At 42.7% G+C, this 26305-nt stretch overlaps 1 protein-coding gene across 1 annotated transcript; it reads right to left on the bottom strand.

Moving 5' to 3' along the window:
* Positions 1-16: 16 nt before the first annotated feature.
* LOC129814918 (rho-related GTP-binding protein RhoA-D) lies at positions 17-25430 on the bottom strand. The gene is made up of 5 exons (XM_055868072.1): positions 25268-25430; positions 11392-11549; positions 9183-9303; positions 4579-4709; positions 17-3502 (listed from the first exon to the last, which is right to left on the bottom strand). Exons 2-5 carry the CDS (start codon positions 11545-11547, stop codon positions 3329-3331), a joined length of 582 nt encoding a protein of 193 aa, XP_055724047.1. The 5' UTR covers positions 11548-11549; positions 25268-25430; the 3' UTR covers positions 17-3328.
* Positions 25431-26305: the final 875 nt, after the last annotated feature.

Here is a 26305-nt window from a genome sequence, read left to right as displayed (position 1 = left end):
GAATAGGGAGGCAGTGTATAATCTCGTCTCAAAAATAGTTTATTAACATTGTTCGTGTTCACTTTAATCAAACATTCACTACATCACTTTCCGTTTAAGCATTATTACAATGAGCTTTCTTATACAAATCTGGATTGTTATTTTAGATACTTCCAGAAAGAGGAGTTAGACACTGAGCAGATCGAAGCTGTTCCCATAGTGGAGCAACTGCTATAGAGACCATAGTTTCACTCATGCAGACACCGACATAAAAGACAAGATTAGGTTTAGTAGTAGTGTGATCTAGGTTTAGTAGCAGCGTACACAAAACAGCAGTCTACATGCTTATCTTGATATGTAGTTTGCCTTCTGCTTTGGGGTGGGGGTTGGTTTTAACATTATGCTATTATGCTGGACATATAGTCTTGCAAATGCCTTTATTTAGATGTCCCAGAATTCCTTGGCATTTAGGTTGGCGTAAATGTCTGAAATCTTAAAAGTTGCTGTCCTTTTCATGGGTTGGAGACATGGAAACACTGTTTAAACATACACCCATACAAAAAGGTAATATAGTAACAAAATGGCAAACGTCATAAGTTCCATTTTGTGTAGTCGAACATACTCCTGAAGGGACAAGCTCATATTTCCTCTGAGCTTCACTCCTGAACAGTCACAATATTGGGTGATACTGGGACACCGCTTATAACACCGCCCGGTTTCTGTCTGCTTGAACGTGAAGTCATTTTCCTACCACAGTAGAAGCTCTGTTAACATGGATGACTTGGCCAGCAGAGGGCTCTGTCAATCGAACCAGCTAATATTTTTCCGTTGGCATTGTGGAATACCTGTTATCGCTAGCATCACACACCAGGTCACATGCAACCCTTTAAACCCATCATGTGACATTGCTGATGGACATTTGGAAAGTTGAGCCCTGTTTGGTTGGACTGACCGGTTTAATGGACACAGGCAGAAAAACGACAGACACAAACCAGGAGAAATAGGAACGCTGTGAAGAATCAGTAGAGAAAGGCTCATCGGGCTCCCGTTAGACAAATGGTCAACATCATAGGATACAAAAGAGTAAATTTAAGTAGTCATTTCCACTTCCATGCAAGTGAAATGTCTAACCTAGTCCAAGCAATACAGGAAAGAGAGATCATGCATATTGGAGTTGTTGTGTAATGTTGGAGCCATGGTGGACACAAGTCAAAAGTTGAATGGAAATAGGTGGTTTAAAAAGCTAAAGACCGAAAGGAGCCAGGATACAGTATATTCCAACGCTAGTCTCAGGCATGCTATAGCTCCAGTGGTGTTCCATTAAGTAAATCAAGTCAAATGACAAACGGTAAGAAAAACCACAGCCTAGGTTGACCAGTGACTTCAGCAACCCCGATGCATTTTATTGTTCTCAGCAGTGTAATATAAAAAAAAAAATGACAGAAGACATGAAATCATGTCCGAATGTTAAAGTAATTTCCAACTCAGTAGCACACCCTACAAACGTTACTGTTAACATAACACAGTGCAGAGCACGTCATTTTAGCTGTGCGACAGGTAGGGAGAGAGAATTGTGTGGGGACTTTCTTGGCAGCCAACAGAAGTATCTAAAAAAAAAAAAAAAAAATGTTTTCAGGTCTTGCCTTCTTGTCAAATAGCACCAAACCAGTTCCTGAAAAATCAGGCATAGTACACTGGGAATTTCCTTCCTCAAATGAAATACAATCAACCACCGAGCTGAAGAGATCTTATCTATGGATGATCGAATTCTAACTGGGGGTTTCAACCAGGTATGTTTAGGGGAACGCTGTGGCAAAGTGTACCTTGGAAAAATATTCAGTGAAATTCTTAATTTGTCAAGCATCATTTCCCCCTGACATTCTTTATGGCCGAGTGAGTGAGTGCTGGGAGTGTTGAGCTTTGTGCAACATGACAGAGGTGTCAAAGTTGACTGGCTGTGGCATGTTGGCATTGAGCAACCGGTCCAGGCTCTCTGCTCAGCTCTCGGGGAGGGGAACGCTAAAGTCACACAGGTTACCAGGAAAGAGAAGGCACTGAAAAACACTCATGTGGCTCCTCAGAATGCTGCTTTAGAATGCAGTCAGACTGGAAATCTCCAGGCCAGTCAACCTTGACAGGATCTCGAGGCAGAATCCACCAGTCAGTCAGTCCCCCCATACCATATGCCTCATACCCCCAGTAGCTCCAGCCTTGTGACAAATACATTGTCATTCTCATTCTAAAAAGAGGATTGTGTCAACTCATACAAACCTACTGTAGCTACTGTAGACCATGCTCCCCTAATCATCATGCAACACCTGTTTTAACTTGTCACATCCTGGTGTGGTGGTACTTTAAAGTCATGTTAGCGTCTGTTTATGTGGGGATATTCAAGCTTCTCTGTACAGAACGACTGTGAGGAACGGCTGTTCAATCCAGACCTTATTTGAGGGGGCGGATGGACTTCTCTGCACACATATCTGTAGGGTCATGTTACAGTGCCATGAGGTGCTCTGTCTACCAGTCCTTTACCAAGTGTGTGGGTGTGGGGGACTGATTTCAGACAATGTTATGCTATACGGACTAGCCGATGCTTTCTCCTAAGTAAAATTAACTCTGAAGTCGTTTCTTGCGGCTAGTTGTCGACTGCCCTCAAAGCCTAGGTTCATGCAGCAAAGCTCGGATTGCATTACAATACATACTGTGTATAATTAACGTGGGGAGGCCCTCCGCTCCCCTGATAGTGTTGCCCAACAGGTCAGGAGGAGCATTACTTGGTGGTATGCAATGACTTGAAAAATAACTAAAAACAAAAAAGGCACTGGTTCTAAAGAGCAAAACCTCTCCCCCGGAAAGTAGACCCTCTTACCATAGAAACTATGCTAGCGGACAGGACGGGTTACAAATGAGCAAGAGTTTGGGTGAGTCCTGATTCCAACAGTGTGCATGTTGACAACACAAGCTCAGGGGACCGACGCTACAGGCCCAGGGAAGGACAGCCAAATATGTTGCATACAAATACATGTGCATTTATTATCTTCTCAAAAGCGACAGGGAAAAGAAACACTTGTGGGAAAAAAAACTAGACGAAAGACAGTGTGCCCATTGCATGGAATAAGCATAACAAACAAAAACAATGCTGAGAAGTTTAAACACTAATTTATAACCTGTGTTACAGACCAGTCCTTTTCCTTGTTATTTTACGTTCAGCACTTTCGGCCGCCAACCTCTTTAGCGTGAAATGAGATACAGTACAAAGATGCCATTTGGTAAAAGGTCAGTCCTGCGTATATATATATATATATGTTGTTGTTTTGTCAGTTGACGACTGAGGTCTTCTTCCTCTTCCTCACAACAGCAGGCAGGCACCCCTCTTCTTGCGCTTGCGCACCTGCAGTGCCGCCCTGGTGGCCATCTCAAAAACCTCCCTCACGCCATCCTTTGTCTTGGCTGAACACTCCAGGTAGCCAAAGGCACTGATACGGTTAGCCATGTCCCGGCCCTCCTCTGGCTTCACTGGCTCCTACAGGGTAAACAGACAGGGTGTTAAAACTGGTGTGGCCATGAATGTACGTACACACACACACAGCCTAAGCAGTGTGAATTTAACAACAACATTCATGGGACACTTGACTATAATACCATCAAGACTATAAAAACAATGTAAAATGTATTTATCCTAGTACATGTAGCCTACTGTGTGTAGGTTGTATCAGCCCCCCCCCCCCCCCCCCTGCTCTATATTTATGCTTGACCACAGAACACATCAATCCTGGGAAATAGCATGACTCTACTGCCTGGGTACAACATAGCCACCACCAATGTTACTTTTAACATCACGCTAAAACACTTAAAAGTGATGACTTGTGGGGATCGTAATCCTTTCTCACACCCTCTTTGTTACAGTTCCTGCTCTCGGTGAGAGAAAGAAACGGATGACAGAGTCAGAGGGCTTTGTAACCCCCCCCCCATTATCATCAGCAACTGGACCTGGAGACTAGTACCACACAGACAGTAGGCCTACACAGAGACACACACAGACAGAGAGCATGCCGTCATGCAACGTACTGTCTGCCGTCCATTAGAACCCGCATTGAGAAGAGGAAAAGACTTCAGACTAAACAAACAAGCTAATCAGTGACTTCTAGGAGCAGTTGCTCCTCCCCCATGCCATGACAGGCACAGCAACATCAGGCCCAGCCATTTCAGACCTGTCGAACTACATGTTTTTCTAAGAACGCAAGGGATGCCAGTGACTCAAACAGCCTTTCCCTGAAAAGTTTTCCACAGTCTAGTCAGTGATGACATTGGTCACTCAACCACCATCTTAGTTTGGCTGGTTATCAAGCCTCACGTATCCTGAAACAATGACTCAATTCAAAGGGGACCGCTAATATCCTTTGACAAATTGTCATCTTAAATGTTCTCCCTTCCAGAGGCCTAGTTGAGGACACCAGCCACATATATCTATCCAACACGTTTTAGATGTGTACGGTTAGACAGACTACTTTATCCAACCCTTTCAGATGTATAGCAGTACCTAGGGGTCTGTTTGAGGGTTTTGTGCAGTACACTCAGTATGGAACTATGGTACGGTACCTGCTTCATCTTGGCCAGCTCCCTCCGTGTGTGTTCGTCATTCCTCAGGTCCTTCTTGTTGCCCACCAGGATGATTGGAACGTTGGGGCAGAAGTGCTTCACCTCAGGGGTCCACTTCTCTGGGATGTTTTCTACCAGAGGAAGAAGGAGCAAGTAGATAAGTAGAGCCCCACCCGCATCTTTAGCAAAAAAAAAATGTAACATTTGGGGGCTTGCCCGTTTTGCAGGTTAATTTGGCATTAATATGTGTAACATCAGTTTGCAAACAATGTAAATATATAAACTCAGCAAAAAAAGAAACTTCCTTTTTCAGGACCCTGTCTTTCAAAGATAATTCTTAAAAATCCAAATAACTTCACAGATCTTCAATGTAAAGGGTTTAAACGCCGTTTCCCATGCTTGTTCAACGAACCATAAACATGCACCTGTGGAACGGTAGTTAAGACATTAACAGCTTCCAGGCGGTAGGCAATTAAGGTCACAGTTATGAAAACTTAGGGCACAAAAGAGGCCTTTGTACGGACTGGAAAAACACCAAAAGAAAGATGCCCGGGGTCCCTGCTCATCTGCGTGAACGTGCCTTAGGCATGCTGCAAGGAGGCATGAGGACTGCAGATGTGGCCAAGGCAATAAATTGCAATGTCCGTACTGTGAGACGCCTAAGACAGAGCTACAGGGAGACAGGACAGACAGCTGATTGTCCACGCAGTGGCAGACCACGTGTAACGGCACAGGATCAGTACATCCGAACATCACACCTGCGGGACAGGTACAGGATGGCAACAACTGCCTGAGTTACACCAGGAACGCACAATCCCTCCATCAGTGCTCAGACTGTCCGCAGTAGGCTGAGAGGCTGGACTGAGGGCTTTGTAGGCCTGTTGTAAGGTAGGTCCTCACCAGGCATCACCGGCAACAACGTCACCTATGGGCACAAACCCACCGTCGCTGGACCAGACAGGACTGGCAAAAAGTGCTCTTCACTGACGAGTCGCGGTTGTGTCTCACCAAGGGTGATGGTCGGATTCACGTTTATCGTCGAAGGAATGAGCGTTACACCGAGGCATGTACTCTGGAGCGGGATCGATTTGGAGGTGGAGGGTCCGTCATGGTCTGGAGCGGTGTGTCACAGCATCATCGGACTGAGCATGTTGTCATTGTAGGCAATAACGCTGTGCGTTAGAGAAGACATCCTCCTCCCTCATGTAGTACCCTTCCTGCAGGCTCATCCTTACATGACCCTCCAGAATGACAATGCCACCAGCCATACTGCTTATACTGTGCGTGATTTCCTGCAAGACAGGAATGTCAGTGTTCTGCCATGGCCAGCGAAGAGCCCGGATCTCAATCCCATTGAGCACGTCTGGGACCTGTTGGATCGGAGGGTGAGGGCTAGGGCCATTCCCCCCAGAAATGTCCGGGAACTTGCAGGTGCCTTGGAAGAGCGCAGTAACATCTCACAGCAAGAACTGGCAAATCTGGTGCAGTCCATGAGGAGGAGATGCACTGCAGTACTTAATGCAGCTGGTGGCCACACCAGATACTGACTGTTACTTTTGATTTTGACCCCCCCTTTGTTCAGGGACACATTACTCAATTTCTGTTAGTCACATGTCAGTGGAACTTGTTCAGTTTGTCGCAGTTTTTGAATCTTGTTATGTTCATACAAATATTTACACATGTTAAGTTTGCTGAAAATAAACGCAGTTAAAAGTGAGAGGAGGTTTCTTTTTTTGCTGAGTTTATATCATTGAGTTAATAAAGCCGCACACAAACATGGTCTCTTTTTTGTTTTCTTGAGTAAGGCAGCTCCGAAATGCAGGTGTTTCAGCCTAACTCGGTGCTTTCTGTGGTGGGGCAAGCTAGCAGAAAATACGGAGCGTTGCGCCGTGATTGGCTCGGTTTTCTGTCACTCATTGGGACACTACGTCATGGCGGAGTCCAAGGGGAGACCTCAAATTCTAGCCCTTTCTGTGCTGACATAGTTACATTAGAAGTGCCCATCCAAGAAGGCTCAAGGTCATTGGCCACAGATACAATTACATCAAATCACATATGTACAGTAGCTTTGATTGGACTTATCATGTCAAAGTCATACTTTCAAAATCCTAGCTAGCAGTCATCATGAATCAAATCAATAGGCAAATCCTTTTCATATGAAGAGAAATAATAAATAACGTATCGGTGCTCATCGGCCATTACACAGCAAGATGGAAATAGCAAATTCAACAATGAGTGGTTTGGAAGGAAGTGAGCACAGCACAAGTTGAGTCCAAATATGTATTGTATGCTGCTGCATAAATGATGTAATTTTCCAGGGAGATATGTATACTGTAGTTATAAAAGTAATACTAAGTGTATGTTGTGTAGTAAGCTGTTAGTTGTCCATGTGCCTCACGCTAATCATTTGGTCCCTTTTCCCCCTCTTAATTTCACCAACTGTTCTGACTTGGTGGTGTGCATGTAGCCTAGAGCCTGTTTTAGAGAAAAGTAATCATTGAATATTGTAAGAGCTTTCATTGTCTGCTTATATGCATTTTTTAAAAGGCATTAAATGAGGCTGAATTAACTGTTTCGCTGCCCGACGAGGCTCTGCTGATAGCCAGGTGTAGCGGTGGTAACAGTTTGTGGGCACCGTTTGTCACTGTTATAGTGTAAGTTTAGTAGAGTTTTGTGTTGTGTCGTGGCTTTGCTGGCATGCATACATTTTATAGTCCCACTAAGATTTACATGCTAAAATCACCACTGCTTATGGGACACTGACTGGAGAAAGAGCTCAGCAGACATGTTCTTACACAGAGTTCATATTAAGTCCATGCAGATCATTTATCCCACATGACACCCTATACAGTGCATTCTGAAAGTATTCAGACCTTCACTTTTTCCACATTTTGTTGTTACAGCCTTATTCTAAAATGGAATAAATTAATTGTTTTCCTCAAATCTACACACAATACCCCATACTGACAAAGCAAAAACAAGTTTAGAAATGTTTGTACATTTATTAAAAATAAAAAAGCAGAAATACCTTATTTACATAAGTACTCAGACCCTTTGCTATGAGATGTGAAATTGAGCATCCTGTTTCCATTGATCATCCTTGAGATGTTTCTACAACTTGGAGTCCACCTGTGGTAAATTTAATTGATTGGACAGGATTTGGAAACACACACACCTGTCTATATAGAAAGGTCCCACAGTTGACAATGGATGTCAGAGCAAAAACCAAGCCACGAGGTTAAAGGAATTGTCCGAAGAGCTCCGAGACAGGATTGTGTCGAGGCACAGATCTGGGGAAGGGTACCAAAAAATGTTTGCAACATTTAAGGTCCTCAAGAACACAGTGGCCTCCATCATTCTTAAAAGGAAGTAGTCTGGAACCACCAAGACTCTTCCTAGAGCTGTACGCCCGGCCAAACTGAGCAATCGGGTGAGAAGGGCATTGGTCAGGGAGGTGACCAAGAACCTAATGGTCACTCTGACAGAGCTCTAGAGTTCCTCTGTGGAGATGGTAGAACCTTCCAGAAGGACAACCATCTCTGCAGCACTCCACCAATCAGGCCTTTATGGTAGAGTGGCCTGAAAGAAGCCACTCCTCAGTAAAAGGCACGACAGCCCGTTTGAAGTTTGCCAAAAGCCACCCAAAAGACTCAGACCATGAGAAACAAGATTCTCTGATTTGATAAAACCAAGAGTCAATCTGGAGGAAACCAGGCACTGCTCATCACCTAGACAATACCATCCCTGTGGTGAAGCATGGTGGTGGCAGCATCATGCTGTGGGGATGTTTTTCAGCAGCAGGGACTGGGAGACTAGTCAAGATTGAGGGAAAGACGAACGGAGCGAAGTACAGAGAGATCCTTGATGGAAACCTGCTCCAGAGCGCTGAGGACCTCAGACTGGGGCGAAGGGTCTCCTTCCAACAGGACAACGACCCTAAGCACACAGCCAAGACAACACAGGAGTGGCTTCGGGACAAGTCTCGGAATGTCCTTGAGTGGCCCATCCAGAGTCCGGACTTGAACCCGATCGAACATCTCTGGAGAGACCTGAAAACATCTGTGCAGCGACGCTCCCCATCCAACCTGACAGATCTTGAGAGAATCTGCAGAGAATGGGAGAAACTCTCCAAATACAGGTGTGCCAAGCTTGTAGTGTCATACCCAAGAAGACTAGAGGCTGTTATCACTGCCAAAGGTTCTTCAACAAAGTACTGAGTAAAGGGTCTGAATACTTATCCAAATGTAAAAATAAAAAAATCCCAGGTTTTGCTTTGTCATTATGGGGTATTGTGTGAAGATTGATGAGGGGGAAAAAAACGATTTAATCCATTTTAGAATAAGGCTATAACATAACAAAATGTGGAAAAGGTGAAGGGGTACTTTCCAAATCCACTGTATAAAACTGATAAACACACGGTCACAGTCACTTCCAGTTGAGCAAACACATTTAGCATGCTAGATACTGTGCTAGTTTCAAAACACATTAAAACGACATAGCCAGCTGTTAGACAAGTGCAGTTGGCTGTTGGAAATCAAAACATCAGAGAAATCAGCAATTGAGTGTCCCCGGACTAGAAATAAGCTTTTCTTCTGGTAATTTACCTAAACTGTCGGGGCTGTCGATAGAGAAGCACATGAGGATGACATCTGTGTCGGGGTAGGAGAGAGGCCTCAACCTGTCGTAGTCCTCCTGGCCGGCTGTATCCCACAGCGCCAGCTCCACCTAAAACACGCCACAGAAGAAGAGAAGTCAGGACTTCGCAGATAGTCAAAATGGCTGCTCTTTAAAAAAAACAAAAAAGGCTAAATCTTTCTGAAGCAAATTTCTCTCAGAACCTGAGAGTCCTATTTTTTTATATGATGTGGAGCAATATATGCTGGGAGAGATGCATGTGCAGATGAGCAAAAAGAAACACAAAGCTAAATAAAAACACACTTAACCATCCTTGGTCACTAAATAATGGTGATACCGTTTTTAGTTACCAAAGTCAGGAGCACCATGACTGGGCTGGGCAGTGTCGGGCCAAAAGCAGTGGAGCAAAGTGCTGGCACAAGATTCCCGGAGCTGTAATGTTGTTTTCACCATGTTCTCATAGGCCAATGTAAAACGCCATCAAAACAATCAAGCAAAACAAAGCATTCCAACTGGAAACAGTCATGCCTTAGAAACACCTAATGATGACTAATATGAGTCCGAGCAGTGTTTCAGTTTCACTGTTCCTCACAGAAAAGCTGCTTCCCAAATGGCACCCTGTTCCCTATATAGTTCACATTGGGTCCTGGCCAAAAGTGGGAATAGTGTCATTTGGGATGCAGCAATCCTGCACCTCTGAGAAATCTCTCAAGTGATGCAGCAGGAATTTGGAGTAAGATTTGCATGTTTGACACACTCTAGGCGTGAAGTCGTAGCAGTTCAACGTCTTTGGCGGCCGTGAAACTAGCAGTGATAACCATGATGATGAACAATACTATTAGAAGTGGTTTCGTCATAGCTCTGGCCTTGGGGAGAGAGAGAAAGCAGTGCAGCAGCTAACGACTGGCCGTTTGTCTCATTCCATGGGCAGGTTTTCACAGGGATGCAGAGAGGAGGCATGGCGGCTTTATCCCATCACACCACTGATTAATTCCATTAGGGAAATCAGGTGATTAAGGAGAATCAAACCAGATACCTTCTGTTCCTCAGGGGAGTAGACCAGAGCAACTACATTAGTCTGCTGGATTCTACAACTGAATCATAATATTCTGCCACAACTTGCTCTTTGACTGTATACATGATTTAAGCACTATTTGGAGAGAGAAAAAAGGGGGAAAAAGTCCAATGTCTTTGAGAGGAGGAGCCTGTCCTTCATACATCTATTTAAAAGGATAGTAACATAACTTTGAAAGTAGATCAATGTATGACTACAGTACACACACATTATTCAACCATCCCAAAATAGCAGCTATGGCAGAGGTTTGTAGGGCGGGTGGGAGAGGGAGGCTACATACTCCTGGCATGAGCAATGGGGTTAGGAGCCATATCCCCTCTGGACACACTGACTGACTGCACAGCACAAGGTTTTGGGAAGAAAAGGGAAGACAAAAAAAGGGCTATATTTAGAACTGGGCCCGGCCCCGCCCACTGGAGGTGAGAGAAAGAGATTACCATTCTCCCTGAAGGAAAATAAGATTTAAAATGTGGACTGTGGCGACTATATACTGAGAACACTGATCTTATCCACACCAAATTAAAGTGGGGTAATTCTGGGGGCGCAGTCCCCTGGGAGAGCTAAGCTGAATGGGGGGCTGGGAGGTGGCATGATCCATCATGCACAACAAGCACACTTGGATCCCTGACTGTGTATTTCCTGTACAGAAGACAACAGTACATCAACCCCTCCCCCATCTGCCTGTTGCTCCCCCAGAGCAGGAAATGAGAGCCGTTTATCGGGCTGAGGGGCTATCTTCAGGGGGTGGGGGATTGCCAGTGGACATCCATGTTCCCAGTCGGTGCAGGAAGCCCAGGAGTACAGTCATTTCCTGTTTTGCCAGGCTGTGATCCTGTGCTGGTCAGTACAGGAGAACAAAGCCCATTGACATTACATCCCATCTGCTGTGGAGGGGCCCTGGCCTCCAGAACACAGCTAGGCTACGCCCCATGACCAAGAGCCCCGCGTCACTCCATAACAAGACCGTTTGTTAACCAAAGCCTTATGATATAGGTTTACTGTGTGGGTTGGCTGTTTGGTTCATGCGTATGAAGACTTTACACTTAAGTATGGATCATTTCTGTATTTTTTCAAATGTATTTCCTGGATGGTAGTCTACACACCTGTTTGCCATCAACCTCGATGTCAGCGATGTAGTTCTCGAACACTGTGGGCACGTAGACCTCGGGGAACTGGTCTTTACTGAAGACGATGAGAAGACAAGTCTTTCCACAGGCTCCATCCCCCACGATCACTAGCTTCTTCCTAATGGCTGCCATTACTGTGGAGAAAAACAGGGAACACTTTACAGTCACGTCACTGGATTTTCAAAAAAAAAAAACTTTGACAACCCTAATAACCGTTGGGTTGTAAAAAGTCGGAATATACTCAGCGAGAGAATAGAGCCGGGAAACCCGTGAGGGAATAAGAGTGTGATAAGGAAGCAAGATGTAGCTAGGCTTAGTTCTGTTCTACCCCCGAAACAAAGTTAGTTTATTTATTTTTTACAAACATTTGGACAACTGACACCATGACATCCCATGTCTAGAAGGAGGCTGTTTGATCTCCAGGTGGGGGGGAGGGGGGAGAGCGAGAGATGAGGCAAGCTGGGACAGGGAGGAATGCTGTGTTCCATCAGCCCATTCTCTGACTCCACCCTTCTTGCTTCCTACTATGGTCGGTCAGTGGAAAGGCAGGCAGCTGGAGTAGCACTTCCAGTTTCCCGGAAAGGCATCCGGGAAACTGGAAGTGCTACTCCAGCTGTTTCCTTAAACTATTACAAACAATATTGTTTCTTCTCTGTCCCTCTTAAATTGCCTGGTTACCTACATTTCATCAGTAGGGTGTAGAGTAACTTTTGAAAATGTGTGGTATTTTTATTTATAATGTGATTTTCCTGAATAACTCAGACAAAGAGAGAGAGAGTGATACCCTGCCGCTGACCAGATCCCAGTGCTGTGTGGGATAAACGTCCTTGATAAACGAGGCTTCTGTAGCTGCCTGAGTGGAAAGCAGAGCAGCTATGCATAGTCATTTGGCTGCCTCCTCTGCTTCTACCCCGACGGCTTGGCTGACAAAGCCCCTTTACCGAAAGCAGAGAAAGTATTGGACATACATCATATTGCTGCCTTCTAGCAAAACAATTCTATTCTCCTCCCGTGTTCTCTCCTGCTTGGCTGTCAGGAAACCATGTCTAATTCACACGACACCAGATGCCGCTGAGTAGAGACAAGATTCAGACAAGCAAGAAATATGTCTAGATAATGGGGGGGGGGGGAGCATAAAATAGATTTAATCTAATGACTGACTTGTATTAAGGTACAGAGGTTTCCCACCCCACACTGACAGCTCTGTGAACCACAGATTAAGTCCCAAGGCAGATACTAAACCGGGCTGGACAGGAGAAGGACCAAAACGCTGGATGGGCCTGAGACTGAGGCCGAGCAAGTGGGAGAGGAGGCAAGAGCACCAAGCCAGGGTCCTGAAGCTCACCCTGTGAAACAAAACAATCCACTTCCTGTGCTGGGCTACTGTGGTGGGGAGGGGGGCTGGGGAGGGGCCCTTGGCTGCTGCCCTATTTGTACAGGCCTCCATGGAGTCAAGCAGAGGAGAGTGCTGCCAAAGACTAAACACACACACAAAACCCTCCTCTTTGCACACCACTAATGATAAGACAGTGACTGCATGCATGGGCCCTTAGTGTCCAGGAATCACTAACAGCCATTAATAACATCTTGTATTGAAAAAGGTTATAATTCTTATATTTCTATGTAGACAACATCCATTATAAACACACACACACACACCACACCTTTTTAAATGGCAGGCGTATGATGTTGCTGACAATTAGTGTTAAACACAACGCACTGGATCAGTAACACGGTAGAACAAAGACTAGCCACTTTACTCTCCCTTTTCTATTCCGTCATCAAATTCAGACAATTACCCAACAAGTTATTGCGACAGCCACCAATTTAATACAGCAGAGGCATCTGCAGAATGTGACAGGGGGATAAGCCATCAATCCTGTCGTACTCATCCCACTTTCCACTAGGGGTAATGACCCACAAACTCATTTGCTAAAAAAAGAAATGAGCTTGATCCTCCTCTCCTGAGGCAAAATGGAGTGAAGTATGCCAAAATAGTCTCTCAGTTGAGGAAGTTACAGTTCCTCCCTGAAATCACTGCACTAGACATCCAGAGAATGAGTCACATGACGGGTCACTATTAACTACAGACTAACCTAAAACGCAACATGTCGGCACCATGTTTAATGAGCTGAAAATAAGACCCCAGAAGTGTTCCATATGCACAAAAAGCACATTTCTCTCAAATGTTTTGAACAAATGTTTTTACATTCCCGTTAGTGAGCATTTCTCCTTCTCCTCCAAGATAATCAATGCACCTGACTGAGGTGTGGCATATCAAGAAACTGATTAAGCAGCACCTTGTGCTGGGACAATAAAAGGCCACTAAAATGTGCAGTTGTCACACAACACAATGTCACAGATGTCTCAAGTTGAGGGAGTGTGCAATTGGTATGATGACAGCAGGAATGTCCAACAGAGGTGCTGCCAGAGAATGTAATGTTCATTTCTCTACAATAAGCCATCACCAACGTTGTTTTAGAGAATTTGGCCGTATGTCCAACCGGCCTCACAACCGCAGACCACGTATAACCACGCCAGCCCAGAACCTCCACATCTGGCTTCTTCACCTGCAGGATCATCTGAGACCAGCCACCCTGACAGTTGATGAAACTGAGGAGTCTTTCTGTTTGCAATAAATCCATTTTGTGGGGGAAAAACTCATTCGGATTGGCTGGGCCTGGCTTCCCAGTAGATTAGGGCCTAATGAATTTCATTTCAATTGAATGATTTCCTCATATGAACTGTATCTGAGTAAAATTGTAGAAATTGTTGAGTTATATACAGTGGGGCAAAAAAGTATTTAGTTAGCCACCAATTGTGCAAGTTCTCCCACTTAAAAATATGAGAGAGGCCTGTAATTTTCATCAGAGGTACACTTCAACTATGACAGACATGAGAAATGAGAAAGAAAAATCCAGAAAATCACATTGTAGGATTTTTACTGAATTTATTTGCAAATTATGGTGGAAAACAAGTCTCTTATTATTGGTGTCCTTTAGTAGTGGTTTCTTTACAGCAATTAGACCACAAAAGCCTGATTCACGCAGTCTCCCCTGAAAAGTTGATGTTGAGATGTGTCTGTTACTTTAACTCTGAAGCATTTATTTGGGTTGCAATTTCCAAGGCTGGTAACTAATGAACGTATCCTCTAAAGCAGAGGTAACTCTGGGTCTTCCATTCCTTTGGAGGTCCTCACGAGAGCCAGTTATCATAGCACTTGACGCTTTTTGCGACTGCACTTGAAGCAACTTTCAAAGTTCTTGAAATTTTCAGAATTGACTGACCTTCATGTCTTAAAGTAATGGTGGACTGTCGTTTCTCTTTGCTTATTTGAGTAGTTCTTGCCATAATCTAGACTTGGTCTTTTACCAAATAGGGCTATCTTCTGCATGCCACCCCTACCTTGTCACAACACAACTGATTGGCTCAAACGCAATGAGGAAAGAAATGCCACAAAATAACTTAAGGACACCTGTAAATTGAAATGCATTCCAGGTGACTACCTCATCACGCTGGTTGAGAGAATCCAAGAGTGTGGAAAGCTGTCAAGGCAAAGAGTGACTACTTTGAAGAATCTCAAATATAAAATATATTTTGAGTTATTTAACACTTATTTGGTTACTACATGATTCCATATGTGTTACTTCATAGTTTTGACATCTTCACTATTATTCTACAATGTAGAAAATAGTAAAAATAAAAGGAAAACCCTTGAATGAGTAGGTGTCCAAACATTTGACTGTTTCACTCAGACTTTTTCTGGTGAGATATATTCAGCCTCTAGAAAATTGAAGAAATATTTAAAAAATGATATTATTTTTTTTCCTTCCTTCAATTTGCAAGAGGCTGAATGCATCTCACCAGAAAAAGCGAAACAGCACCCTACTGTATGTATAGGCCATCTGATATAGCCATCTGGCTATCTGATAATGTCTGGTCAAAAAGAGTATGATATTGTTGCCGCCTGTAGCATTGAATACAAGGGAAGCTTGCAAACATTTGGCCTACCTTGATAAAAAAAAGTATTAAATAATAGCCAATCAGCACTGAGATAAATTGAGTGAGCTCGACTGTGAATGGTCCTGTGGCACCCAATTTTTTTTTATCCAAACTGGCTTCCTTTGACTTGGCTTCGCACCAATCACATTTCATCAAGAGCAATAAGTAATTGACAGAAACAACTTGAATTGTTGCATCTCGTTGTTGTTGTCCGGTGGATAGCTAGCTAAAATTGTCAATTTCCTAATTGGATGGAGATAGGGATTTGGACTTGTGGTTTTACTCAATTATCCGTACTGGCCAATGACTATAAGGTGGATTCTGATCAAACCATATATTTATACATTGGGCCCCAGGCTTGAAAGAATGGAGGTTAAATATGTAGAAGGCTAATGTTACCTAGCAAATGTTGCCCACCAAAAATGAAGTTGGGCTAGCAAACAAGCTTTTTAGCCAGGTAGCGTAGTACAACAAAAAATAAAAGTGTGTATGGTATGACAGTCATAGACCGTTTCGGCAACATGAAAGATGATGGCATTGGCGTTTCTCTAGTAGGGTGAGTCAACATGTTTTTCTAGATGCACAAATGTGCACGCACACACACAAACACACCAGAAGCATGGACAGCCACATCATATTTAGCTTACGTTGATTGGACTAAATAGTTTTTGGTATATTTTAGTATTATAGTCACTGTATTAGACTAAGCAGAGGTGATTTGATGATGTTGAAATGGTGTTGGAATAGTGGAGGAAGCTCCTGTTCTTTGCTACTTGCGGTAACTCTGTGGTTCTAAATCAATAGTTTAGTAGTACAAACATGTTGGGAACATTAACTAGCTTGACCATGCTGTAGGTCACGTAACTAACTGTTTGTTACATGCAACATGCTTTGTGAACTTCACCGAACAGAGGTTTCTCTCTGGTTTTGTGCCGAAACAAAAAAAGGTGTGGTTGAATTTATTCTGCCCCTGTCTTACTATTGTTTTGGCCTTAGGCCTATGTATCACAGTGGCAAGGCATATGAACTAACAGGTTATAGAGTAAACAACACAATTATCACCACACATAGGTTGTAATATGGCCTTGTAATATGGCCTTTTCCCCCCCTGGTCTGGCTTCCCCAGTGATTTTACCCCCGCTACTGCCTACATCTAGCCTAATATTTGGTAATACACATCATGCATGACCAGAGAAGGAAGCAGGGACATATTTAAGTTAAGGTGAAACTAAACCACGCATAAACCAACATCCACCAGGATATCAAGGCCTATAGACCTGTTCCGGGAGCACTAGTCTAGTGTGACACATACAGTATATATTACAGGAGGAGAATGACGCAACTGTGTGCGAGAGTGAATCCAATACTAGTAGAACAACCCTCCCACTTCGAGTTGACATTTCACTTTCCCAAAGATTCCAGAGGCCTAAACCAGTCAGCCAGTGGAAGTTTTGCAACCAGAGCAGTGAGTACAGAGAAAAGTGACCCAGGCACGGTCGGGTGGGGCAGCTTCTCGGTCTATTGTCGGAACAATAAACCACACAACACATCAGGAGACAGGGAGTATGGGTTCACACACACCCGGGGAAAGCTTCTTAAAGGAAAATATATCCACCTTTTGTAATGTGATGACCAAACAGAGACTTCAGGAGTGGTATATAAGTGAAAACAACACAGACCATAATCTCTCTCAACAAGCTACAGTGTGAGAGGTTTTTTATTGTAGCCTACAAGTGCAGCATTTTAAGTCAGCTGACATGATCAAAAGGTCATTTCCTGATTAGGAAATCTCACCAGCAAGTTCAGGAACTTTAGTAGTCTTACTAAACACAAATAAAACCCTCACAGTACAAGAAAAACTTGGTTTGTATCCTGTCTGGAAGTCATAGAAATTAAAATGTTACTGGAAAGATTAACTTGTTTGACTACATCAGTCAGTATTGACATTTTGAATTTGAAAGGGTTTGTACCAAAATGTACACAATCCATTCTCCACTGCCAGCAAGACTGTAAACTCTCCTTCCAGACTCATATTAAGCATCTCCAATCCAAAATTAAATCTAGAATTGGCTTCCTATTTCGCAAAAAAAGCCTCCTTCGCTCATGCTGCCAAACATACCCTCGTAAAACGGACTGTCCTGCCGATCCTTGACTTCCTGCGATGTCATTTACAAAATAGCCTCCAACACTCTACTCAGCAAATTGGATGCAGTCTATCACAGTGCCATCCGCTTTGTCACCAAAGCCCCATATACTACCCACCATTGCGACCTGTATGCTCTCGTTGGCTGGTCCTCGCTACATATTCGTCGCCAAACCCACTGGCTCCAGATAGTCTATAATTCTTTGCTAGGCAAAGCTCGGCCTTAGCTCACCGGTCACCATAGCAACACCCTGCTCCAGCAGGTATATTTCACTGGTCATCCCCAAAGCAAACACTTCCTTTGGCTGCCTTTCCTTCCAGTTCTCTGCTGCAAATGACTGGAACGAATTGCAAAAATCACTGAAGTTGGAGACTTATCTCCCTCACTAACTTCAAGCAGCTTACCGATCGCTGCAGCTGTACACAGCCCATCTGTAAATAGCCCACCTAACCAACTACTTACCTCATCCCCATATGTTTTTTTTTTCTGCTCTTTTGCACACCAGCATTTCTACTTGCACATCCTCATCTGCACATCTATCACTCCAGTGTCAATTGCTAAATTGTAATTACTTCGCCACTATGGCCTATTTATTGTTTTATTGACTGTACGTTTGTTTATCCCACGTGTTTTTGTCGCACTGCTTTGCTTTATCTTGGCCAGGTCGCAGTTGTAAATGAGAACTTGTTCTCAAATTGGCCTACCTGGTTAAATAAATAAAAATATATATATATAAATAAATAAAAATATATATATATATATATATATATATATATATATTTTTTTTTTTAAGACAGCCTAGACCACATGAGGTACACTCATGCAATGGTTTTTGTGTGGGTGGGACAAGCATTAAAGTTGAGGTGACGGCAAAACAAATTTATTTAACCTCAGCTTGAGACGATTGTCCCATGTCCTCGGTCAACTAAGCCCATTATAAATGACCAGAGATGACAACTGGTTCATGATGAGAAGCACATTTATTATTTGTATTGCTGTAGTCCCGATATGCTGATAGTTGACGTAAAAGAGAGAAAAAAAAACACGTATTAAGAGTTTGGAAGCAGACGGTTTGGCGACAAAAGTTTGTCGTGCGTTTCCAGTCAATATAGCCCGTCTTTCTATTCATGCCATTGATGATCAAACATCACTACTGTAGTACATTGGGATAATGTGTAACAATTCAACGTGAAGGTAGATCATCAGAAATGTCTACGGTTACCATGCATTCCTCGTTTATTGTAGGGTTTTCTGGCTGGAAGTTTCACCGGCAGACACGTTCCAGAGCGCAGTTAATGAATGGTACAGGTAATGCGGTAGGTAGTAGCTTATCCCGGGTTGGCATACATATTTATATCCCTGGCGGCATTTATGCTTAAAAGCATGTGCAGCACCTTCATTGATGTGTGCTTGTAGTGATTAATGCATGTTCATCATCTGTAGCTTGAAATTCATGCATTGTTAATTGAACATGATCTAATATGGCTGTTTCTCATTGGCTGTTACATTATGGGAAGGGCTATATTAACCCCTGCCGTTTGTTGAATAGGCCGGTAACAGGTGGGCATGCTGCTGGGTTAACAGGCATACTTGAAGCCCGGGTTCTCTTTGATAGAGCTCTACTTATTTTGATTCATTCAGTTTGTCTTTGATCAAAGCCGTTTGTTATTTTGTAAATATTTGTACAGTGGCCTGCGTTATTTCTTCACTTGCAAATACTGGGCAAGTAAAACCAGATCTACCATTGTTGCCTTCTCAATGTTAAAGTCCAACCCTTGGGTCACTTTTACAGAGCATATCTGAGAAATGGGCTAAAGTTCACAGGTTGGCAGTAACTGTGGCTGCTGTTTGAACCAGAGAGAGAGAGATCACACAATGACTCAGGTTGGCTCCACCATAACTACCCATCACATGTCACATGCCAACACCACTGGTTATCAGTGTAACTAGGACCAGTCACATCTATCACTAGAGTTTGTATGGCAATAGACTTTGTTCTCTCTCAAGAGGATAATCACCATGTTACATTTTACTCATTTAGCAGACGCTCTTATCCAGAGCGACTTATAAGTAACGAGAGACTGCTATAGGCCTAAGCGTTACTGTAACTTGAGATGTATTTGCAAAAAGCTTATTAGGCCTAATGATTTTAGGATTTAGACCTAGGCTCATTGGTTCATAACACACATTGTTTTCCATCTTCAATCAAGCATAGTTAAAGTACCTCTTGTCTGGCCATATAGTTCCCAGGGCTGCCATAGACATGGCTATTTAGTTTCACCTAAGTTAATTCTCAGTGTAATGGTAGTCCTCATGGTTAGAGAGGAATCCTGGCACTGTGTGAAATTAGCATAATATGTGGACTGGAAATGATACATTGTTTCATTCTCAGTCGGTGAATGGGTCTTTCACAATGTCACCCATATTTTTGGGGCGTACATTTTATACACATACTGGTTCTTTCACCTCCATTTCAATACCGTGTAAGCCTATTTCGCTTACGGGGAACCGTTGATGTAAGAATCGAACACCCACTTCTGGGATTACAAACTCGTGTAAAAGCAAATTCCTATCCTTGTAATTTCCTTTCCATTCAAGAATGAATGTTTATAAGAGCAATGGCGGACAGATTTGATCCTTTTAAGAGCAATACATTCTCTGCCCTGTTCAAATGAGGAGAAAACAAAGTGGATTGGTCGGTATATGGCCATTTTGTTATCAATCCAAAGACATGAAGTTGGTGGAAATAGTACAGAAGACAGACACTGATTTACCATTAAATGCTTTAGCATTAGGCTCAGGGATAGTGAGACTGACAAGATAAAAGTAGAGGTCGACCGATTATGATTTTTCAACGCCGATACCGATTATCGGAGGACCAAAAAAAGCTGATACTGATTAAATCGGCCGATTTTTAAAAATGTATTTGTAATAATGACAATTACAACAATACTGAATGAACACTTATTTTAACTTAATATATCAATAAATCAATTTAGCCTCAAAAAAATTATGAAACGTCTTCAATTTGGTTTAAATAATGCAAAAACAAAGTGTTGAAGAAGTAAAAATGTAATATGTGCCATGTAAAAAAGCTAACGTTTAAGATCCTTGCTCAGAACATATGAAAGCTGGTGGTTTCTTTTAACATGACTCTTCAATATTCCCAGGTAAGACGTTTTACGTTGTAGTTTTTAACTATTTCTCTCTATACCATTTGTATTTCATATACCTTTGACTATTGGATGTTCTTATAGGCACTTTAGTATTGCCAATGTAACAGTATAGCTTCCATCCCGCTCCTCGCCCCTACCTGGGCTCGAACCAGGAACACATCGACAACAGCCACCCTCGAAGCATCGTTACCCATCGCTCCACAAAAGCCACGGCGGGGAACAAATACTTCAAGGTCTCAGAGCGAGTTACGTCACCGATTGAAACACTAACTAGCTAGCCATTTCACATTGGTTACACCAGCCTAATCTCGGGAGTTGATATGCTTGAAGTCATAAACAGCTCAATGCTTGAAGCACAGGGAAGAGCATGAATGCTTACAAGCCTGCTGCTGCCTACCACCGCTGTCAAACTGCTCTATCAAATTCTAGACTTAATTATAACATAACACACAGAAATACGAGCCTTATGTCATTAATATGGTCAAATCCGGAAACTACCATTTCGAAAACAAAATGTTTATTCTTTCAGTGAAATACGGAACCGTTCCGTATTTTATCTAACGGGTGGCATCCATAAGTATAAATATTCCTGTTACATTGCACAACCTTCAATGTTATGTCATAATTACGTAAAATTCTGGCAAATTAGTTCGCAACGAGCCAGGCGGCCCAAACTGTTGCATATACCCTGACTCTGCGTGCAATGAACGCAAGAGAAGTGACAACTTCCCTAGTTTAATATTGCCTGCTAACCCGGATTTATTTTAACTAAACATGCAGGTTTAAAAAAATATACACCTCTGTGTATTGATTTTAAGAAAGGCATTGATGTTTATGGTTAGGTACATTCGTGCAACGATTGTGCTTTTTTCGCAAATGCGCTTTTGTTAAGTCATCCCCCGTTTGGCGAAGTTGGTCTTAACACAGTTCGCAACGAGCCAGGTGGCCCAAACTGCTGCATATAACCTGACTCTGTTGCACAGAACGCAAGAGAAGTGACACAGTTTCCCTAGTTAAAAGAAATTCATGTTACCAGGCAATATTAACTAAATATGCAGGTTTAAAAATATATACTTGTGTATTGATTTTAAGAAAGGTGTTGATGTTTATGGTTAGGTACACATTGGTGCAACGACAGTGCTTTTTTTCACAAATGCGCTTGTTAAATAACCGTTTGGCGAAGTAGGCTATGATTCAATGATAAATTAACAGGCACCACATCGATTATATGCAACGCAGGACAAGCTAGATAAACTAGTAACATCAACCATGTGTAGTTAACTAGTGATTATGTTAAGATTTATTATTTTTTATAAGATATGTTTAATGCTAGCTAGCACCTTACCGTGGCTCCTTGCTGCACTCGCATAACAGGTAGTCAGCCTGCCATGCAGTGTCCTCGTGGAGTGCAATGTAATCGGCCGTGACCGGTGTCCAAAAATCCTGATTACCGATTGTTATGAAAACTTGAAAATCGGCCCTAATTAAATCGGCCATTCCGATTAATCAGTCGACCTCTAATAGAAAGTGTGCTGGTTGGTAGATGTCCAGGACATGGCGACCCTAAAAGGTATGCCATTGGCCATCCCACATGTGGAGATGCAGCAGGCTGATATTTCAAAATAGGAGACCCAGGCTAAACTTGATTAAGGAGTATTTAGACATATTTTAAAATGTTGAAATTATGGCATGGGGTATCATTTTATTTCGATGGCAATTTCCTAGCTTCCACTAGGGGCAACAAGCACCTTTTATCATCTAGTAGGCTTGCGATGAGCTAGCGCAGCGGGTCCAATCCCAGTGCTAGGCCCACTTTTTTTTTTTTTTTTTTACCCTATCCCAAACCTTAACCACTCAGAATTATTACATAAACTTAACCACCACCTTTAGTTTCGGTATCCCTTTTGCAGTTTAACTGACAGGCAGCTAACATGCGCCAAAATATGCCTTAATTATAAACCGGCAACACCCTCCATAATCTAGATGCAACACGGTCCCACACGCATAGTTAAAAACAGTCAGCCATGCCACATCTCTGCTACTGCAGTTGTCACTTTCACTCAACTCAGGCAAAGCAGCCCAAACAGGACCAACAGGTCAGCTCTGCAAGCCTTCTATTACAGCTCTACTCTTCAGGAAGAGGGCATACAGCCTACATTCCTTTCCAAATCCCAGAACAGTCCCAGCCTTAAACCTTGTTCACATTACTCGTAAGCGTTCTTAAATTGCACCAGATGTCATGCATTTCAATGGGGACGTCCACAACGGAGTTGTATCGCAACGCCCCCTTGCGGTTGAAGGCTCCGTTGCGAGACGGACTCTACATGCCTAATTATATATATATTTTTAAAACTTTGCGTCGTCTTCAGTCCAACCAGAGTCCGTCAAAGACCGGGAAGTTACCAACCACAGAAAATTAGGTTTTCGGTGGTGGCTTTATGGGATAGCTAGCAACTTGTAAACAATTACCCATTCCTATAAGTGAGTAAGTACTATTTTAATAGCAATGTTAAATAATACACATTGGCTGCTAAGCCAATTATATGACTGACTCCCATTTAAGAATATTATGACGGTAATGACCTTGTTTGATATATATTAGGTGGAGGACGCTAGCTACAGTATCTTCAACCTAGCCTAGCTTTTAGCTAGGTGGCTTGACTTGCTATAAATTTAGAGAAATGAACTTACCATAATGTTTTATCACCTGAAATAATATATTTATCATGTCTTAATTGAAGAGGTCATATTTTCCAATCTCCTAAAATAAATGCAATCTCTCACGAGAAACAGGCTCTCCTCCATCTTGTGTTACAAACACTACACTTGTCTGTTCAGTAGCTGGGCAAGATGCCACATTTAAAACAACTGGGAACTCAGAACACTTAAATGGGAAACCTCCGACTTCCGACTACAGTGCGTTCAAGAGAACTGGGAACTCTGGGGGGGGGGGATTGGGACAATTCTGGGAAAACTGGGAAAATTCATTTTGAATGGTCATCAAACTCAGAATTCCAAATCGGGAACTCTGGCCTCTGAGCTAGAACTTACAGACCCCCCTGGTTCGAATCCAGGCTGTATCACAACCGACCGTGATTGGGAGTCCCATAGGCCAGCGCCCAATAGGCCCAGCGTCGTCCTGATTTGGTCAGTGTAGCTCATTTTAAATATCAATTTGTTCTTAACTGACTTGCCTAGTTAAATAAATTGTGTACATACGTCACGATTTGTACAGGGCGTTAGCCCTTAGCCATGACTAATGCCGCGTTCACGTGTTTGTCGAACTAGGAAACTCAGAAATGTCCGACTTGCTAACTGGTTGTAGTTATACACCTGCCACATTCAACTAATCAACTAATCTCCTAGTTCCGACTAGCCTGTGAACGTGGCATTAGCCAACTCAACTCCACGGTTTACGATTGAGTAGAGCAGCAACTAGTGTGGGCAGATTGGAGGGCCGACGTCACAAAATGAAGTCATCAAAAACTACGGATTTCAGAACACAAACAATAGCAAGAAATTAAACAGAACATTGGGTGGTGTAATACTTTCCTGTCAATTTTAGTAGGCTGTGGAAATGCCTCAAATAATTTCTTCCCGGCTGAAATAAACTCAAACGCCCTTTCGTTCAGAAATGACAAACAACTCACCGCCCAGAGATATTATTTCAATTCCTACAATTCCTACAACAAATAAACTCGACAGGGCCTACGTGTTTTAAGTTCACCGCTTTAAAAAAAAATGTTTATTGAAACCTTTCAAATTAACATCAGTGTAATATGAAAAAAATGGGACTTGTTCTCAGACTGATTAGCGAGGTTGCTGCTTTTGAGTTCCGTCAGTAGCCTAAGCATATGCTGCATTCGTAACCAAGTGAGAAGTATGAATTTACCACATACGACTGGGAGAAAACAACTCGAACGCCCCTCCAACTCGTAATTACTAGTGGCAAACTCATATTGAACTCCCACTTCTCCCGCACGTTGACCTCTTGAATTAAATTACTAAGGATATGACCTCGATAACTGCCTTTTCGGCAGTTAAATGCAACAAAGCAATATAAAAACAAGCTGCTATCTGAACACTAAATTTGTTAACAAACACGATAGATGTATTTTTTGTTTGTTTTAGCAGCTTGTTGGCCAATCAGCATTTCTCAATGATAAATACCAGTGAATGCATCCAACTGGTATTTATGATTTCACAACTGGTAAATTCCCACCTCCCACTTGGTTACAAACGCAGCATATGAAGCAACAGTGTATCAACAATTACATCGGAATCAGTGAAACTGTAAAAGGCCGTGGTACAATAATGAGTCGCTCTGGAATACCCAGGAATAGATTAAAACTAAATCTAAGAAATAAGAAACATAGACTAACTTGTCGATTGACTAACTATCGCCACAAGCCACCACCTACTTTCCCGGCCCGAAGCAAAGTGGCCTAATCAATTAATTCCAAACGGACAATCCTAGTCCACCCCGCTAACTATAACAATTGAACATGATATTTCAACGAAAAAAACTACCTCTCTTCTGGCCGCTGTTCAGATTTTACTCCCGACTTGCCTTCCTTCGCTCTGGATCGTGACACCCTTGCTGCAGTATTCGGTAAATTAGCCTACATAGAGGGTGCTAAGAAACAGGACAGACAAACATAGGATCCTCCCACCGATCAGGAAAGGCAGTGGTGGCGCTTAATCTCTATTGGTTAGGGACGAGGTGCAGCAGTTGGAATCAGTGAGGTCCCCTCCCTTTCCACGGTCAAAAATAATGACATCATTCGTTCTACCAGGATTGTAGAATAAAGGGAGGGGGCCAAGGAAGTACACAAGTAGGGTGTGGATGAAATGGTCACCTAATCAGTTATTAACCAGCATCCTCAGGACTATTATTTCCCTATAATATATATGTATATGTTCTATAAGTAGTCTGTGTTACAGTATTTGTTCAATTTTAGGGCAGTTTTCCCCCTATAGTTTATATTTAACTAGGCAAGTCAGTTAAGAACAAATTTTCAATTACAACGACAGCCTACCCCAGCCAACACTGGGCCAATTGTGTGCCACCCTATGGGACTCCCAATCACAGCCAGATGTGATTCAGCCTGGATTTGAACCAGGGTCTGTAGTGTCACCTCTTGCACTGAGATGCAGTGCCTTAGACCGATGCAGTGCCATTCAGGAGCCCAGTATGACAAACAATAGCTCTTCTCAGATTACTTTTTTTTGGTCATCTGTATTAGACATGTAATACATAATTATATATATTATATTTTTAATATTAACCCATCAAAATGAACATAAACTAAACATTATGGTATCAACCATTCATTTCTGCAATCACTCTAAATATACCCTTTGTTTTCCCTCTAAACCTTCCCTTTCCAGTGCAGAGATTTCTGTATAATTGTAAGGGATTGCACACATTTCTGAAAGATTAACAGGGTTTATTCCTGGACTGCATGCTCATTACCTAACTGCATTAGGTATAATGCCATCATTTACCAAGTTATTATTTCAACATCTGGTTCAGAACAAATGGTAGTTTGTTCAAAGATTAACTTT

Source organism: Salvelinus fontinalis, chromosome 18, assembly GCF_029448725.1.
Source record: "Salvelinus fontinalis isolate EN_2023a chromosome 18, ASM2944872v1, whole genome shotgun sequence".
Classification (NCBI taxonomy): Eukaryota; Metazoa; Chordata; class Actinopteri; order Salmoniformes; family Salmonidae; genus Salvelinus; species Salvelinus fontinalis.
This window is presented reverse-complemented; position numbering and strand designations above follow the sequence as displayed.

Excerpts from the sequence above, each read along its gene's own strand:
- LOC129814918 (XM_055868072.1), bottom strand. The coding sequence starts at position 11,547 with ATGGCAGCCATTAGGAAGAAGCTAGTGATCGTGGGGGATGGAGCCTGT. Across the intron at positions 9,304-11,391 it reads TCGAGGTTGATGGCAAACAG|GTGGAGCTGGCGCTGTGGGA; the intron begins GTGTGTAGACTA and ends GGCGTGTTTTAG. Across the intron at positions 3,503-4,578 it reads AGCTGGCCAAGATGAAGCAG|GAGCCAGTGAAGCCAGAGGA; the intron begins GTACCGTACCAT and ends TTTACCCTGTAG.